General features: G+C 41.9%; 4 protein-coding genes across 8 annotated transcripts; 3 read left to right on the top strand and 1 right to left on the bottom strand.

Moving 5' to 3' along the window:
* Positions 1 to 84: 84 nt before the first annotated feature.
* On the top strand, positions 85 to 3609 carry LOC4340176 (tetrahydroanabasine acetyltransferase). 2 transcript variants are annotated; one of them, XM_026026303.2, is made up of 5 exons: positions 85 to 1025; positions 1114 to 1978; positions 2099 to 2428; positions 2534 to 2739; positions 2854 to 3609. In XM_026026303.2, the coding sequence occupies exons 1-2, from the start codon at positions 184 to 186 to the stop codon at positions 1661 to 1663; spliced, it is 1392 nt and encodes a 463-aa protein (XP_025882088.1). In that variant the 5' UTR covers positions 85 to 183; the 3' UTR covers positions 1664 to 1978; positions 2099 to 2428; positions 2534 to 2739; positions 2854 to 3609. The 2 variants fall into 2 exon arrangements, with proteins under 2 accessions (XP_025882088.1, XP_025882089.1); XM_026026304.2 differs by having other exon boundaries at positions 86 to 1025; positions 2823 to 3609.
* Positions 1957 to 3492, top strand: LOC4340175 (uncharacterized). The gene is made up of 4 exons (XM_015787416.2): positions 1957 to 1978; positions 2099 to 2428; positions 2534 to 2739; positions 2854 to 3492. The coding sequence occupies exons 1-4, from the start codon at positions 1957 to 1959 to the stop codon at positions 3490 to 3492; spliced, it is 1197 nt and encodes a 398-aa protein (XP_015642902.1).
* Positions 3610 to 3818: 209 nt separating the features above from the next.
* On the bottom strand, positions 3819 to 7846 carry LOC4340174 (protein IQ-DOMAIN 9). 4 transcript variants are annotated; one of them, XM_015787420.3, is made up of 6 exons: positions 7490 to 7846; positions 7008 to 7132; positions 5525 to 5668; positions 5193 to 5420; positions 4868 to 4981; positions 3819 to 4606 (listed from the first exon to the last, which is right to left on the bottom strand). In XM_015787420.3, exons 2-6 carry the CDS (start codon positions 7080 to 7082, stop codon positions 4106 to 4108), a joined length of 1062 nt encoding a protein of 353 aa, XP_015642906.1. In that variant the 5' UTR covers positions 7083 to 7132; positions 7490 to 7846; the 3' UTR covers positions 3819 to 4105. The 4 variants fall into 4 exon arrangements, with proteins under 4 accessions (XP_015642906.1, XP_015642904.1, XP_015642905.1 ...); XM_015787418.3 differs by having other exon boundaries at positions 7727 to 7846; XM_015787419.3 differs by having other exon boundaries at positions 7008 to 7128; positions 7727 to 7846.
* A 5980-nt stretch (positions 7847 to 13826) lies between these two features.
* On the top strand, positions 13827 to 14830 carry LOC107275917 (E3 ubiquitin-protein ligase EL5). Its single transcript, XM_026026301.2, has one exon. It carries the CDS (start codon positions 14023 to 14025, stop codon positions 14614 to 14616), a length of 594 nt encoding a protein of 197 aa, XP_025882086.1. The 5' UTR covers positions 13827 to 14022; the 3' UTR covers positions 14617 to 14830.
* The last annotated feature ends 1649 nt before the right edge of the window (positions 14831 to 16479 follow it).

Genomic DNA, 16479 nt, shown 5'->3' with positions numbered 1-16479 from the left:
CTAACGGTCAGGATCAAACTATAGTTTTGTTCTGTTCGTCCTCAACGTGGAGTAGTGGCGCTTGTGCTTCCACGTCGCCACCAACCATGGCGATGGCCACCTACCTCGCACCATGACGTCATCCAACCTCCTCCTCCTCCGCTTAAACGCGTAGCCTCCATTGCTCTCCTCCTCCTCCCCACCATGGAGTCGTCGCCGCCGCCGCCGCCGCAGATGCGTGTGCGCGTCATGGAGACCGTGCACCTGCGTCCGCCTCCGGCGGATGACGCGGCGTCGTTCGCGCTGTCCGGGCTGGACACGGACCGCAACGTGCTCGACGTGACGTTCCGCACGCTGCGCTTCTTCCCGCCGCCGTCGCTCGAGCTCGACCCGCTCGCCGTCCTCCCGCGCGCGTTCGCCGCCGCCCTGGGCATGTTCGTCCCGCTCGCCGGGAGGATTGGGGACGGAGGGCGCGTCGTCTGGTCGGCCGCCGACGCCGTGCCCCTTGTTCTCGCCGCGGCGGACGACGTGTCGGTGGCCGACGTCGACACCGACAGCCCGGGCTCCGATTTGCTGGAGCGGCTCGTGCCGGGGGACGGCGACGGCGACGGCGTGGCGGGGTCACCGGCGCTCGCGCTCCAGGTTACGCGGTTCGCCTGCGGCGGCGTCGCGCTGGGGATGCGGGTGGCGCACGCGCTCTGCGACGGCGCCGGCGCCACCAAGTTCCTCTCCGCCGCGGCGCGGTTCGCGCGCGGGGCGCAGGAGCCGGCGGCGGTGGCGCCGGTGTGGGAGCGGGAGGACCGTCTCGGCCCGAGGCGTCCGCCGCGCGTGGTGAAGCCGTTCGAACGCGTCCTCTCGCTCGACGACGCCGCCGCCGCGGTGCACGGACCGTACGGCGCGGCCGGCGACGCACAAGGACAGATCGCGAGGGAGTGCTTCCACGTGAGCGACGCGCGCGTGGAGGAGCTCAGGGCGCAGCTCGCCGGCGAGGCCGGCATCAAGCTCACAACGTTCGAGTTCCTCGCCGCGTTCATCTGGCGCGCCAGGTTACACTGATCCCGTCGAACACCTGGGACAACAAGGTGATTTTATCTCCTCTCGTTTAACTCCGCCATGGAATCGGTGATCGAGCAGGACGAAAGCCAGAAGGACGAGCCCCGACGAGGTCGTGAAGATGGTGTACTCCATGAACATCAGCAAGCTCCTCACGCCGCCTCTCCCGGACGGCTACTGGGGCAACGTGTGCGTCCCAGTGTACGTCGCCCTCACCGCCGGCGAGCTCGTCGCCCAGCCGCTCGCGGACACAGCCGCCATGGTCAAGAAGAGCAAGCAGGAGGTGGACGACGAGTACGTCCGATCCTACATCGACTTCCACGAGCTCCACCGCGGCGGCGGCGTCACGGCGGGGCGCGGCGTGAGCGCGTTCACCGACTGGCGCCGCCTCGGCCACTCGGAGGTGGACTTCGGGTGGGGCTCGCCGGCGGCCGTGCTGCCGCTCTCGTGGAGGCTGCTCGGGAGCACGGAGCCGTGCTTCTTCGTGCCGTACGGCGCAGCCGACGAGAGGCGGCGGCGCGGGTTCAAGGTGTTCGTCGCGGTGCCGGCGATGGCGACGCACTGCTTCAGAGAGGAGATGCAGGAGCTATCGTTGCAACGCCATTGCCTGCGTTCGAAAGAGAAGCTGTAAATTTCACACGAAAACAGTCCGTTCAAATTCAAAATGGATAGTACTCATTCAAATAAAGATCTTCATACACATTTCCGAACCGCAATGGGAGTGAATCCTGTTTGGATGGGCCAAAAAATAAAATGGTCGATCAAGAAATTTGAAATTTCCAACTCCGAATCCGATAAGAAATCAAACACCCCTGTGTACTGTTGGCGCATATATACCGGCACGGCTCTTCTCGATCACCTCAACCCAGTTGAGAGATCACCTCGAGATCATCGAGCGAGCCTGATCGATTCGAGATCAAGATCATGACGCGCGGTGGCAGAGGAGGTTAGTTATTGCCTTCAATTTCAGTTTCGCTACATGTTCCTCACCTTCCCTTGATCTCTTGACAGTATCATGATCTTGGGGACTAATTTGGTTTTTTTCTCTTTTTTTTCTGTTCGATAGAGGATGACAATGAGGTGGATTCATGGGTGAAGAAAGAATCTGAATGGGAGGAAGCAGGAGATGGAGAGGAAGACGATTATTCAGACGAAACCGAATATGATGATGATGATGATGAATCTTCAGATGAAGACAACGATTACTTCTCAATGGAAAATCGGGATGTCCGCTTCGCTTCGGAGGAGAAGTGGGAGAGCCAAATCATGGAACAGATGAAATTCTCTGTCTCCACTGCTGATCCATTTGATATCAGGACGATTTGGAAGGGGTCTCTGCACGTCGACGGGCCGTGCCAATCTCTCGATCCAAACCTCTTATCTATGAACAATTTCAGTAAGTTCATCGTTTCACATACCAATCTTTTTCAAGAAAAGAAAAAAATATTTAACTTTATATGTTCTTGAACTTTACCATATTTACTGGTTATTTCTGCTGCAGTGCCTCAGTTACCACTGAGAATGAAGAAGAAGAATAATGAGGAGCCTTGCCGTCGAGCCATCCAGGTGTTTGGTCTGACTGTATCTTCTCCTGACAATGTTGTTCAGGAGATCTATGGTATGTTTGCATTCAGAGATATACGAAACAGCCAAGAACGCAATTTCATCTTTGAATACCCAAGAGACAGACCATTTACACTTAAGCCGGTGAGCACTTTATCAACTCTTCTTTTTTTATGCAATCGTTTTAATTAGTTTATTCCTTAAGCATTCAAGTTTTTATCTCACAGGTGTAACTCTATATCATACATATATATGCAGGGTTCTGATAAGGTGCAACCCCTGATTCAGCCTCCTCGCGGCATTTACGCAATAGGGCCAGTGGTAATGGAGTATCACCTAATGATCAAAGGTCAAGAAGAACAAGAAGATAGAGTATTGGTAGATGGTTACTCCATCTACTGTCCATCTTTCTACAAAGAACGTTCAAGGTTCCACTGGCACATTGACACTGGCCACTGTGGTGCCATTGATCTGAAGATGGCTGCTGTACCAAACGCCGTGCTGGCCACAGTGGAGATCGAGGTGATTCGTCTCGGAGGAACTCACTACGATTCGCTTGCCATTGTTGTCGCATTATCGATAATCAAGGGTATGTATTTGGTTTTCGATGGCAAGGTTAGCGTAGGCAAGCTACTGCCTTTCACGGTGTGCATCAACAGAGAGATGCATCTGAAGCTGTTCGTGTACGGCTACTCCAGTAGTCAGATTGGACATGGCGATTGCTCTCCAGATGGTGTTGTTAGTGATTACGACAATGATGGGTTCTTCTCCGCAAGCGAGGATGTTTATTACGACGTTTTGAATTTCATACCACAGTTTGGAACCTATAAGAAAATGTCACACAATCTTGAAGATATGGACGTGTCTGTGACGGTAACCTGGTCTAGCTTGTATTAGTACAGATAAAGTGAGGATTATATTTTATGTTCTTGTCATAAACAATTACTGTAAATATGTGGAAGAACAATGTCAGGGAAGAATGGCGGAGTCGTTAACACTCATCTTTTTATTTGATATATGGACCTGCAGCCGCGGCTGCAAAGACATGAAGGGATGGCAGCATACTTATGTTTATAACTGAATAGATTAATAGATCCAAAGAAAAGTTTAATCAAAATAATAATAATAATAATAAGCCAACATGGCCAATATGAGGCTAACTACCCAGGTAAAGCTCACCTAATTTTACCATTCGTTGTGAAGTCATTAACAAAAGAAGGAACTTTTAACTGTTGTTCCAACAAAACCCTTCCCTTCAATTCAAACATATAGGCAGGCACATCACAAGTCATATTACAACAGCACAACAATGAATCCTAGTCCTAATCAAAGCCACTCTCATCAGATGTGTGCAACCTCTCAACCAAATACATTCTACATTGGTCACTTGTTTGTTCCATGTCACTGTAAAAAACAAAAAGAAGAGAGAAACAAAGAGTGGGGAGAAAAAACAAAAGTGAACTTCACAAGATGTATCATACAATGAGCGGTAACCATTTCGCGGCGAATTTTACACACTGAGCGAAGGAACCTCTAGTTGTTGTTGCTTCTTCTGTTGGCCCCCTTTCATGTCCTTGGGCTTTGCCTTTGGAGGACCAGCTGCCTTTGCCTTCTGCACCCTTGCTACCGGTTTCTTTTGATCAGGAGGAGATGGTGTTACGGTTTTCTTATGATCAGGAGGAGACAGTGCTACCGGTTTCTTCTGATCAGGAGGAGATGCTGCTACCGGTTTCTTCTGATCAGGGGGAGATGGTGATGACTTCTTCTTAGGGGCTTTTCGATCATTGATGTTGTTGCTTAGACTGATTGAGCCTTGCAGCTTCAGAGCTGATGGGTTTGTGCTGGCATTTTCCTTCTTTGCCTGTCCTTTCTTCAGGTTTTCGGGGTGGACCAGTGATCGGGGCTCCCATGGCCGTGCCGCTATCCATCGGTCCATCCAGCTCCAACCCCAGCCACCCTTGCCAACTTCATAGTTGAAGTTTCCAAGACTTGTGGCAGACCTTGCTCTCCACTGAAAATGTGCAGAATGAATATGCCGATTACTATGTTGAGTTTATACATAGAGAAATGAGCATAGTGCTAGTCTGAATTAACTAGTAAGTAGCATGGAAAGAAACTATTCCTAAGGGGAAAAGACATGATGAAAATTAGCTTAGGAGTCTCTGTCATATATAAGATCAAAATCATAGATATAATGTGCTGCAATACGTAGGATTCTTTTAAAGGAATGAACAATGAATGAAGTTGTAACACCTGAATCAATTGTTAGTACCTGATGATTGAATGCATATGCCATAGCTCGTTCACGCTTTACTGCGGCTTCTTCCCTTTGTTGGATCCTCCCAAGTATTTCCTCCATAGTATCCGAGCCTCCATTCCACTCGACCTGTTAAAACATGCCGATGCCAAAAGGAAATGCAATGTCAAAGAACATTAGTATTCTTTTACTAGTAAATTTAATATTATTAATACAAAATATAGTTGATTTGTTTAATCAGTTAAAGGATTAAGGGTAGGTTATGACCAAAAAAATCCCAACAATAATTAGGTAGGCAGAAAAATTTACAAGGAATGGTGGTCCTTTAGGAGAAATTCACCTGCAAATTTTGGAGTTTTGCTTCAAGTTTCATTTGATTTTCTTGCTTCTTCTTCCTATTGCGCCCTTCAGTGACCATGAAGGCACGCCGGTTTCTTATCTCTGCCTGCAACTTGTTCCAAGACTGTATGTAGTTCAATGTGGCAGCTGTCTGCTTGTTAACTGGATTGGTCTGCCCAATAATGTGCAATCTTTTAACCCCCTTGAGACATCTGAGAGTTTTCTTTGCCTGCATTTGAGTGACGAAACGGCAAGAAATGATGTGCCAATTTCTTAGCAACCGAAAACTCATGTGGTAGCCAAAATGAAGGAAACAATTCAAATCAATGTTACCTTGTAGCATCTAAAGGCATTTTGAATTCGAGTAGCTGCCCATTCCTCTAGTGCTGCATTGTCTTCAGGGTCACTACTAGAGGAAGGACCATTATTAGACTTTTGATTTGTTGAGTTTGGCCCATTGGGTACCTGACCGGCAACCTTCAATGCCAAAGCAAAATAGAGGAAAATAGTTGGTCAATTTGACGTTTAGTTCATCTAAGTAAATGTACAGATGTCCTAAGCCATAATGTAATCATTTAAATACAAAGGGCAGAAGCTATGCCATTTCAATAAGAGGCAGTTTAAAGGTACAAGAAGTACAATCAGATTATGTTTATGCACTGTAGCCGGTAAGACAATCCCACGGAAAGAAAAACTACACTAGTACTACAAGAAAGAAGCTGAGAGATAATTAGGCCAGATTCTGTCTGTAAATCGATGTACAAAAAAAAAAGCTACCAAGGAGATCAATTCAACAGTCAAATTACTTTGACTGACCAGTCCATGTTCAAAAGTGACTGGTTGACTGCTGAACATATAACATGGACAGAGCATAACAAAGATCTCTGAATTTATGTGACTAAATTAACAAAATGCTTACTCAATGAGAACTTTGTTTTCTTTTTTCTGGGTGGGGGTGGGGATGGGGGTAACTTAACACATCTTCTGCAGTAACATAGAAGAGAACAGGCAACAGTGGCAATGCCAAAACATTTCCAATTTTCAAACCATAAAACATAAAAAAAATTATCGACACAGAATTCAGCTTCTCAAAGAACCTTTTATATGTGTACCATGCAAATTTACAATGACAAATTCAGATGTCCTGTTGTCAGTAGGTGGGGACAGTTAATTAGCAGTAGCTCACCAATACACCAAAGATGCAGAAGGTTGTACTACTACTCTAAAAGGTATACCTAACTCACACATACTACTGTTCTGCAAGTCAGCATCCAAGGTACCCCATAATTGATTGCTAGTATGTACAAATCAAGCTTTTCCCATCAGCCAACTTTCTCTTATGATGACCGCAACCAACAAAGACAATCAAGTAGCAGCACAGAGAGGCTGTCCTGGCCCTTCTTAATGATGGGATGGAATTGCATTGTATGGCATCCTTTTCAGGTTGCTTAGAAGGCATGCAAGGCTATGTGTACATGACCATTCAACTTTCAGGAGGGACTTGGAAGTTGTGAAAAAAAAAATCAGCTTTTTTTGGAGTACATAGAAGGCACATACTCCACATCACGGATACAAATCATCTGCGGTACTGCATGTGTCACTGACATGTGGGTCCCACCTGCTCCGGGCCCACATGTCAGAGGCACCAACTGCATGTGCATTACAGCCGAGGATCCCCACTCACCAACGGTACATCTCTAACCCTACTAAATTCTTACTAAATTCTCGCGTGTGCGTAATATTTATGGACATGAGGATTTGATTTTTGGAAACAGTGACAGAAATAAGGGGGTTAATGGATGGATGGAGTGGATACCTTTGCGTGTTTTGACTTGCCACGTTTAGACTTCTTCTTGCTGATGATCGTCTTGAACCAGTCCCCAGACCCCATGGCTTCAATCAGAGTGAGCCTCACAGATTAATCCTTGTCCAACCCCCTTGCTTAGATCACAGAAAAAAATCATTAAAAAAACAGGGTTAATTTTGTTTTTAAGTATAAGATGGTGCAACATGCCGAAATAAAAAATTACACCTGATGAACCAAGTTTATTGGCTCATTCTGAATCTCTCTGAGTGTTCATTAACCAAATCAAAATTTACATGGAGAAAAGAAGCAAATCCTAATATTTCTGTCAATTGACAGAAACATGAGAAGCAAGCATGAGAAATGAACCCTTGTTTTTGTTTCTATCCTGAAGTCTTCTCGAATCAAATATGAATGATTCCCCAAAACAATTCGACTAAAATCAAACAACAAAAGGCAATAAACCGGAAGCCAAGAATCAGCTCAAATCTTACAGAACTGACAGGGCTCAAGCTTCAGACTTCCTTCCTATAACCTTAGCCAAGAAACCAAGAACACCCAGAGAGTCAACCCCATGGCTCATCCATCCCTCTGCTCATCATCCATGGCAGATGAACAAGTATTATCTTCTCCCTCCAAAACCCAGAGCACAAGAACACCAGAGGAGCCAAGCCAAGAACTCTGAAGAAACACACAGATAAACATGATGCAGCTGAGCAGTGACTAAGTACCTGAGCTTCAGAAGGTTGCAGTGTTGGCAATCTGAATCTGATCAGAAGTTGCTCTCAGAAAGAGAACGGGAGACAGCAGCTCAGGAAAGGAAGACATCCATTGGAAGCAATGGATCTCTCTCTCTCTCTCTCCTCAACCTTTGAGAGAAGAAGAAGAGAGAGAAAGAGAGAGAGGTGGGAGAGAAGGTGGAAAGGTGAAGAGGCTGGAGTTAGATATAAGTCCAGATCAAGTCCTTTGTCTAATTGCTCCCAAGTTGTTTTCTTTAATCCTTCTTTGCCTCCCTCCTCGGCCAGCCACTGATGACTTTAATTACTGGACTTTTTAATTACAGTGCGGTTGCTAATGATCTTGCTTAGCAGTGGGAGTTACTGTCCCTTAATCTCGCTGGCGATCTTGTTGCCATTAAAAATGGAGACAAGGAGTTACTTCTTTGTTGACTTGTATGGAGATCCACTTGCTCAGAGAATCCACAATTTGCAGTGTGCAACATTTTTTATAGCTCATCTTCAGCAGTCAGCACAGTGAAATCGTGGTAGTACTGAAATCACACACAAACTGTCGAGTTAATAACAGAAACAAAATTAATCTTGCCGTCTCATTTCGTTGTTTTCGAGTAACAGTACCTTTTCACATAGACTTGGGGTGGTCCCGGGACCACCCAAAAAATTCCTAACCCAATGTATATATATATACATATGCAAAAGAACTTTTGAAAAAAAAAAGAAAACAAAGTTCTTTTATTAATATATTATGATGTACATTTGATCAATTTATATTTCTAACTTTGTTATATTTAGAGTATTTAAAATAGTTATATAAGTTGAACCACCTATATAAAAATCCTAGACATGCTACTGCTTTTTCCGAGCGATTAAGAGTGTACCATACTTAAATAAGTATCATGAGTTATACTATACTTTCTAACTTAAAAATTCGTATGCTAGAAATTAGGATGAAAAAATTTACAAAAAAAAAACTTTGACAACTCTTAAAGACAGTAAAAAAAATTATTGTTTCTATACTACATAAAAAAATCCGAAAATCTTCTTGTCTGCCCCAGTAAGAAAACGGTTGCGCGTTATTGCACTAACACGCGACGGAGCATGAAAACGTATGCGTGTCTACGGAAGCGCAATATTAAAATTCACGAATTACCTCTCGAACTTCTCGATATTAAAAATTAATTTAATCTTAATAAATAGGCACATATAAAATCAAATTAAGGTTAATATTCCGTATAAAGAAGATAAATAACACATTTCATACAAAATATATTCGTATTTGTTTTAGATAATATTACAATATTTTTTTATCTCTATAAAAGAACAAGTATTCAGCGAGTTTCACATAAACACAAACTGATTGTATTTCTGGTCTCTGCCGTTAGGCACACGCCCTATTGCCCTAGTTTACTAGTAGTTGATGATTAATTGTGAGCCCAGACAGCACGGCGAAGTCGAGAGGAAGAAGCCAAGGAGGGAGGGAGGGAGAGAGAGAGAGAGAGAGAGAGAGAGAGAGAGAGAGAGGAATTAGATAAGACGATCGATTGCCATGGTTGGTACGTTGATGGTGGTGTTCTCTTCTTCGTCTGCTCGTCGTCTTCATCGCTCGTCCTCCCTGGCCAACAGCGACATGCGAGCTAAATCAGAGAAAGGCTTTCTTTCTCCCACCTGAATCGATGGATGCTTCGTCACTTCGCGCCCAAGTACGGCTCCATTCCCGTCTTACGTTGCAGTACTCATCTCCAACCACCCATGTCGCAATTAATTACCACGCACCGTGATTGGTTCGGGTGTGTTTAGTTCACGTCAAAATTGAAATTTTAGTTGAAATTGGAACGATGTGACGAAAAAGTTGGAAGTTTGTGTGTGTAGGAAAGTTTTGATGTGATGGAAAAGTTGGAAGTTCGAAGAAAAAGTTGGAAACTAAACTTTAGCCTAATTGATTTCAGATAGGGTACAGAATTCAGACTTTTCGTATGGTTTTTTTTGTACCCTTTTGGTTTGCTTTTGAAAAATGGTATCATCGGTTGGTTTGTGGTACAGTATAGTGGTTTTGGTTTTCTTCGCTGAAAAGTGAAATATTGTTGCAATGATCTGCTTATGAGAAAGGCATTAGTACTCCCTTCTGTCACAAATGCTTGTGAGTTCTGATCGTCGAGAGAATTTTGACTTTTTAATAAGCAACATAAAAGCAAAAGACATTTCCAAATATAGGGAAAGTTTATTTGTCCCTCGAGGGAATATCCTCTCGTTTTTTTTCATTCTAGACCTCTTTTTAGATAGCATTTATAATTCAGATTTTATATATATATATAATTTTGGTACCTTATGGTTTGCTTTTGAAAATGGCATCGGTTGGTATATGATACAGTACAGTGGTTTTGGTTTTCTTTGCTGAAAGAAAGTGGAATACTGTCGGAAACGACCCTGCTTATGACAATGATATTCATACACTGTTTTGTTGTGAATACTTGTCAATTTAATTTGACGGTCAAGATTGGTAAAATTATAACCGTCATCTTTTTAGAGATGTAAAAGCAAAAGGAAGTTCCAAATGTAGGATGTTAGTAAGGTACTTCAAATGACAAAAAAACTAATGATTCAACTTTTAAAACTGAAACCATATGCTAAGAAGTGCTAATTATAACTATACTACCAACTCTTGTCTGCCAAAGGAATAGGTCGTGTTAGATCGAAGCCATGCAAGCATAATTCCAATTCCAAATCCAGAAAAGATAGACGAGATATATATCTCGATGCTAGCTACAGCGACATTAATAATTAATCAAGCAAGCTAGTGGCGTCATGAATGATACTCACTCCGTCCCATAATATAAAGGATTTTGAGTTTTTTCTTGCACTGTTTGACCACTCGTCTTATTTTAAAAATTTTAGAATTATTATTTATTTTTTTATGACTTACTTTATTATCCAAAGTACTTTAAGCACAATTTTTTGTTTTTTATATTTGCACAATTTTTTTAATAAGATGAGTGGTAAAAAACGAAAAAAATCTCAAAATCCCTTATATTATAGGACGGAGAGAGTAATATCTAATTCCTAGTTGATTAGTCCTAAATAGGATGCATGAGATGAATGATTTGCCGTTGTTATCTTACTGTCATGGAGACAGGCCGTCAGTTTCGGCGTGTCCTTGTACAATCATGGTGGTGATTTGAGTGCTGGGTTTCAGAGCAGATGTGTGTAGTGCAATGCAAGGCAAAATGCGACACTGCCTGCTAATTGATGCGTGCACACGTGCGATTCGTATTATTGTCCTTCTACCCTCAAGAAAATTTGTACGTATATGTGCACACGTGTTTGAGCTTTCAGTATTTTTTTAATATAAAAGGAAGTTCAGAAAAATCAATCAAAATTTTGCAATACAACCAAAATTCCAAATTTAGGAAATGTACTTCTTTTTTTTATATATAAAAGGGCCTCATTCCGTTGATAAAGAAGAGAAGAAATGTACTTTAAGCATCGGTGAATTTGAATTGAAGCTTGGAATTGGAAATGCCATGTTGCCCAACCACATGTCTAATTCAGTATTTCAGTTATCACTATCTAACTACGATGATTAGAATGTATAATATTTAAGTACAATAACAATAAGATGTCGAATAAATGCTGAGATTTCGATGATTGGATTGGTATAACCGACTGCGGTTTGTCTTACTGGCGCCTAAATTAATTGATTAAAATTTTAAATGCAACAATGGATGCATTAGTTCGTCAGCTGGAAAATTTTTTTTGGAGATTAATTAGGACGTAGCTGTTGCCTGCCACCAATCATGGCGACAACACAGCCGCTACGAAAGGAACGGAGATTACATACTCGAAAGAGATTCTTTATCGTCAGAAAAAACTGATGACCACAGCAGCAGTGACAGGCCAGCACGAAGCAGGAGTAGTAGTATATGAATTATAATTTAAGAAATACACATTATATTTGTATATGGTTTTTATTATTATACATGCGCATTTCGGATCATATGCGTATCAATGACAAACATGATGAGGCAATATGAAATGCTGGACTGCCTGCCCTGGATAGAGTCATGCAGATACTTGTCGGCAGCATTACGCGTTGCTTCCTGCAGTTGCATCATTTTTATTTTCTTTTGAGTACTTTTAAGGTGTTCTATTATTCTACTGCCAGTATTATCATCCATAAAAAAAATTTTATCAATTGATTTATAAGTTCTACAACTAGTAGTAAAAAATATTTCTTATACTACCAACAGTTAAGTTAGTAGTATAAATAGAAATGATACATTGGACTAGAAAAGGTGATTATAAAATATCTACCACCTCTGTTTAAAACATAGCAACTTTTAGCTATAAATTTCAATAAAGATATGTTTATATTCGTAGCTTAAGGTTATTATATTTTAGACCAGAGGTAGTATTTTATTTTATTTTCTTTTTTGCATCATACAATTTTGCTAGTTTTTTTTATTCTACATCACCCTTCCTTTTTTATTATAGTTTTTTTGAGATGGACAGATACGGTAAAGAGTACTTTGGATGATTGTTAAACTGTTTTGGAGCCACAGATGCTGTGTTTGTTTGGGCTAAAAAGTTCAAGAACTTTGTTGGGCTAGATTTAGTATTCCTCCGTTTTGTCTGGTCCGGCCTGCCATTCTACAGTACTTTAGCTGGCTGGGCCAACATAGCTTGATCTGATTTGCCTCAGATTAATTCTGCATCATCCACACAATTGCAGTTTGGATACACACAATAATTACATTTAATTGTAGGATCCGATATTGGATTTAAGTTTATAAACTGTTCCCACACTTAACTGCCAGCAAGAAACCATAATAATTTCAACAATTAATACCCTATGTAGATAATAGATACTCCCTACATTACATAATACAAGGCCCAACTATTTTTTTTCAGATTTTTCATATATAATATAAGGCATTTATGCATACATGCAATTAATTAGCACCTCTTCTCCACTAGTCCACCTTCGAGATCCCGAATTCTATTAGCTGCATGTGTTATATTTACTAGTTGGCATTTCGCGCCTTGTCGCTGATTCTGTAGTTATATTGTTAAACAAAATCGAAGTTTAAATGGTTAAGGGCAACTCTATGTATGTACAAAATGTGGCTTTATATATACCTTATGTTACAATACAATTCATGCTTTATGTCCCCACGAAAAAAATCATGCTTTATTTTTTAAACCGTCATTGTATATTGTTATAATATATTTTCATGCGCAATATGGATCGTTGTAGCTAGATAGTTTGCATCTCTCTACTATACCTAAGTTTGCTCTAAAAATGGGTTAAGTAACGCTACATAATACTTACATGCTATCTAATCATACGTAATGAAACAAAACTAACATCTTAAACAATAATTTAAGTTGTATTTGGAAAAAAGTTAGCATTATTTTTTAGGACTTGGAAGAGAGAAAACATTGTGTTGTGAGCAAAATAGGAAGGTGAATATACGACTAATAATAAATGATGAATTAGATGGATAAGTAGCTTCCCCGTGATGACTATAAAAAATCCTCGAGTGTTGCAACAAGTGAAACTATTTTAATCTTGTTATTGTTATATGGTTTAGTTAATGTGAAATTCAATGTGAGAATTAGCTTGGATATGTATTTTCTAGAAAATAATGAGCTCCAAGTAGGAGTCCGATCATCTTAAATTAGCATGCGAGTTTTCTTAAAGGGATTTCTTATACGATTCTTTTTATGTTTCCAAAAAGAACAAACTTAAAACCTGACACAAATGCGGATCTGTATTTTTAAAAGCGAACGAACTTAAAAACGACTCGTACACGGATGACGTACCAAAAGTACCGACAAAAACATCTTCAATTTTTTTTAATGATATGGCTTCTTGTATATCTTACTTTATAGGAGTAAATGCTCTTTAATAGGTACCAATTATATAAGAAGATAGGATTAGGGTGATCCTAACTAGGAGGCAATAATAATTATTATTATTATTTTGGATTAAAGGTGTCTGTGTATTTTGGAACCTGCTAGAATTACTGGATAATATATATATAAAACCCAGGCTGTTGCATCAGACAAATTCTACCTCTGCATTACAGCAAATCAAACTCTGCTGCATTAACCTCCTCCTTTTCCTTTTCCTTTTCCTTTTCCTTTTTTGCGTCTTCCTTCCAATCTCGACCGTCCGTTTCTCGATCGCACGGTCGATCCGTGGCCAAAATCCCTAGGCGTAACGCTCGTGCATCTGCAGCTGTCTCCGTTCCACCGTGCACGTCGCGCTCTCTCGCTCCCGACGCGACAACATGCTCGCCTCCGCCGCCGAGTTCACGGACAACCCGGCGGCGACAGCCACGGTGGCGGCGCGACACGGCGTCGACGGCGGCGGCAGCAGGGTGGTCGTGCCGCTGTTCCTGGTCACCGTGTCCCTGTTCTTCGTCACGTACCAGCTCTTCGGCGTGGCCGCGGCGGCCGGCGCCATGGTGCTCGACGTCTGCGCCGTCGCCCTCGCCGCGCTCAATGTCACGGTCACCCGCGCGCGCCGCTTCCCCTTCCTGCGCCTGTCGCTCGGCGGGGAGGAAGGCCATGGTGGTGGTGGTGGCGCCGGCGGTGGTGACGTGGCGCCGGCGGCGGCCGGGATGGACGCGGCGGCGATCATGGCGCTCCCGGCGGCCTTCGGGTACAAGCGGGAGCAGACGGCGGCGGCGGCGGGGGGATGGGCGCAGTGCTCGATATGCCTCGGCCTGGCGCGCGTCGGCGAGGCCGTGCGGCGGCTGCCGTCGTGCGGGCACCTGTTCCACGCCGGCTGCGTCGACGAGTGGCTGCGCGCGCACGCGACGTGCCCGCTGTGCCGCGCCGCCGTGTGCGCCGCCGGGCCGGAGCCGGAGCTGCCCGTGTGACCGTCAGCCGCGGTGATTGTTCTCATTGTTAGGTCGATCATGCTGTAGAGAAAGTATAACAGTAGAGCTTTTTTCTTCCATTTTATTAGTGTTGGTGAATGGTGATGATTTTATCTCAAATCGAGGTAGCCTTCCTGTTCTTCTATCGTCCTCAGTGACATCTGTAAATTCCGTCCAAATTATGTCAGTGCAGTTAAAGTACTCTTAATAGCTACTCCCCGTTTTATATTATAAGTCATTTTAACTTTAGTTAAATTACTTAAACTACTACTACAAGTTTGTTCAAGTTTGTAAATAAATACAGTAATATTTACAACATCAAATTAGTTTCACTAATCTATAATTGAATATATATTTTAATAATATATTTGTCTTGGGGTGAAAATATTACTGTTTTTTTTCTACAAACTCAAAACGATTATAATATGAAGCAGATGGAGTAATAATGCCCTTGCTTAGGAAGGAGTGAAGCATCATGGCCCCTGCATCCAAAAAAGATTAGATTTTACAACATACTCCCTCCTTTGTTCAGATTCATTATCTTAGAATAGATCACATCTCTATCCTAGGTGATTCATTTGGACATAGGGAGTAACTTGCAACCTAAAATACTCCATCTTTCCTACAATATCATAACCTAAAACTGGATGAGACATATCCAAATACAACAAATCTAAATAGGGTTTTGTCCAGATTCATTGTATAAATATACATTCAATTTAAGATTGTTATAGTTTGGGACGAAAGGAGTATTACTTTTGCCACTAAGAAAAAAAATAATTTATCCTGCATGTAACAAAGATCAAACAATGTATGTTTACCAGGCTCATCAGGTTCTGATTAATAATTCAATTTATCTTTCCATTTACTCCCTCTATATTTTTTTGTTTGACGTTGGTTAGCTCAAAATTGAACTAACCAACGTCATATATTTGTGCAAGGAGGTAGTAAGTCTTAAATACGTAAAAATTACAATATATGACTAACATATTTGGAGAAACCAAAATATGAAATAAGTCTAATATTTTTGGAAGGAGGGAGTAGATTCTAGTGTCCACGAATATGGCTTGGTTCTTGCGTCCAAGCCGGCTTTAAGTTTACAGCCCGCTTCTCCTCTCTCTCCTCTCTTCTCTCCTACACTTCAGCATTTAGTCAGCTTATAGCCTACTATTATACTTGCTCTAAGGCTATGTTACCTTCAAACTTCCAACTTTTCTGTCATATCAAATGTTTGGACACATGCATGGAACATTAAATGTGGATGAAAAAACCAATTGCATAGTTTACATGTAAATTGCAAGACGAATCTTTTGAGCCTAATTGTGCCATGATTTGACAATGTAGTGCTACAGTAAATATTTGCTAATGATGGATTAATTAGGCTTAATAGATTTGCCTCGCAGTTTACTGGCGAAATCTGTAATTTGTTTTGTTATTAATCTACGTTTAATACTTCATATAGGTTCGTATATGTTAATTTTTTTTTTGAAAAGTAACTAAACACGGCCTAATACTAACCAGTAGAGACCATGGTATATTTACCTGTTTCCCTAGTCACAGTCAAAACGATTGACGCAGTAACTTACAAGTTGCCCAAGACTTAGAATATGAGTTCATACCTCACTATCAAGACTGCAGGACTTTTAGTTATTCCGGAATCAATATCCACAATTCGATCTCTGACACACACATAGTCGCCTATGAACACTGGAAATGAATATAGAGAGAAACATTTTTGAAAGAAATAGGAGGGATTATGCTGAGAAAGGAACTTAATTATTTTTTAAACCTTTTTTATTTTTTAATTTTAAAAATAAACCCTTCAAAATTTATTTCCACAATCTAAACCTTTTGGTCACGCTA

The sequence above is a fragment of the Oryza sativa genome, chromosome 6, assembly GCF_034140825.1.
Source record: "Oryza sativa Japonica Group chromosome 6, ASM3414082v1".
Classification (NCBI taxonomy): domain Eukaryota; kingdom Viridiplantae; phylum Streptophyta; class Magnoliopsida; order Poales; family Poaceae; genus Oryza; species Oryza sativa.
The sequence above is the reverse complement of the archived record's forward strand: the minus strand, read 5'-3'. Positions and strand labels throughout refer to the sequence as shown.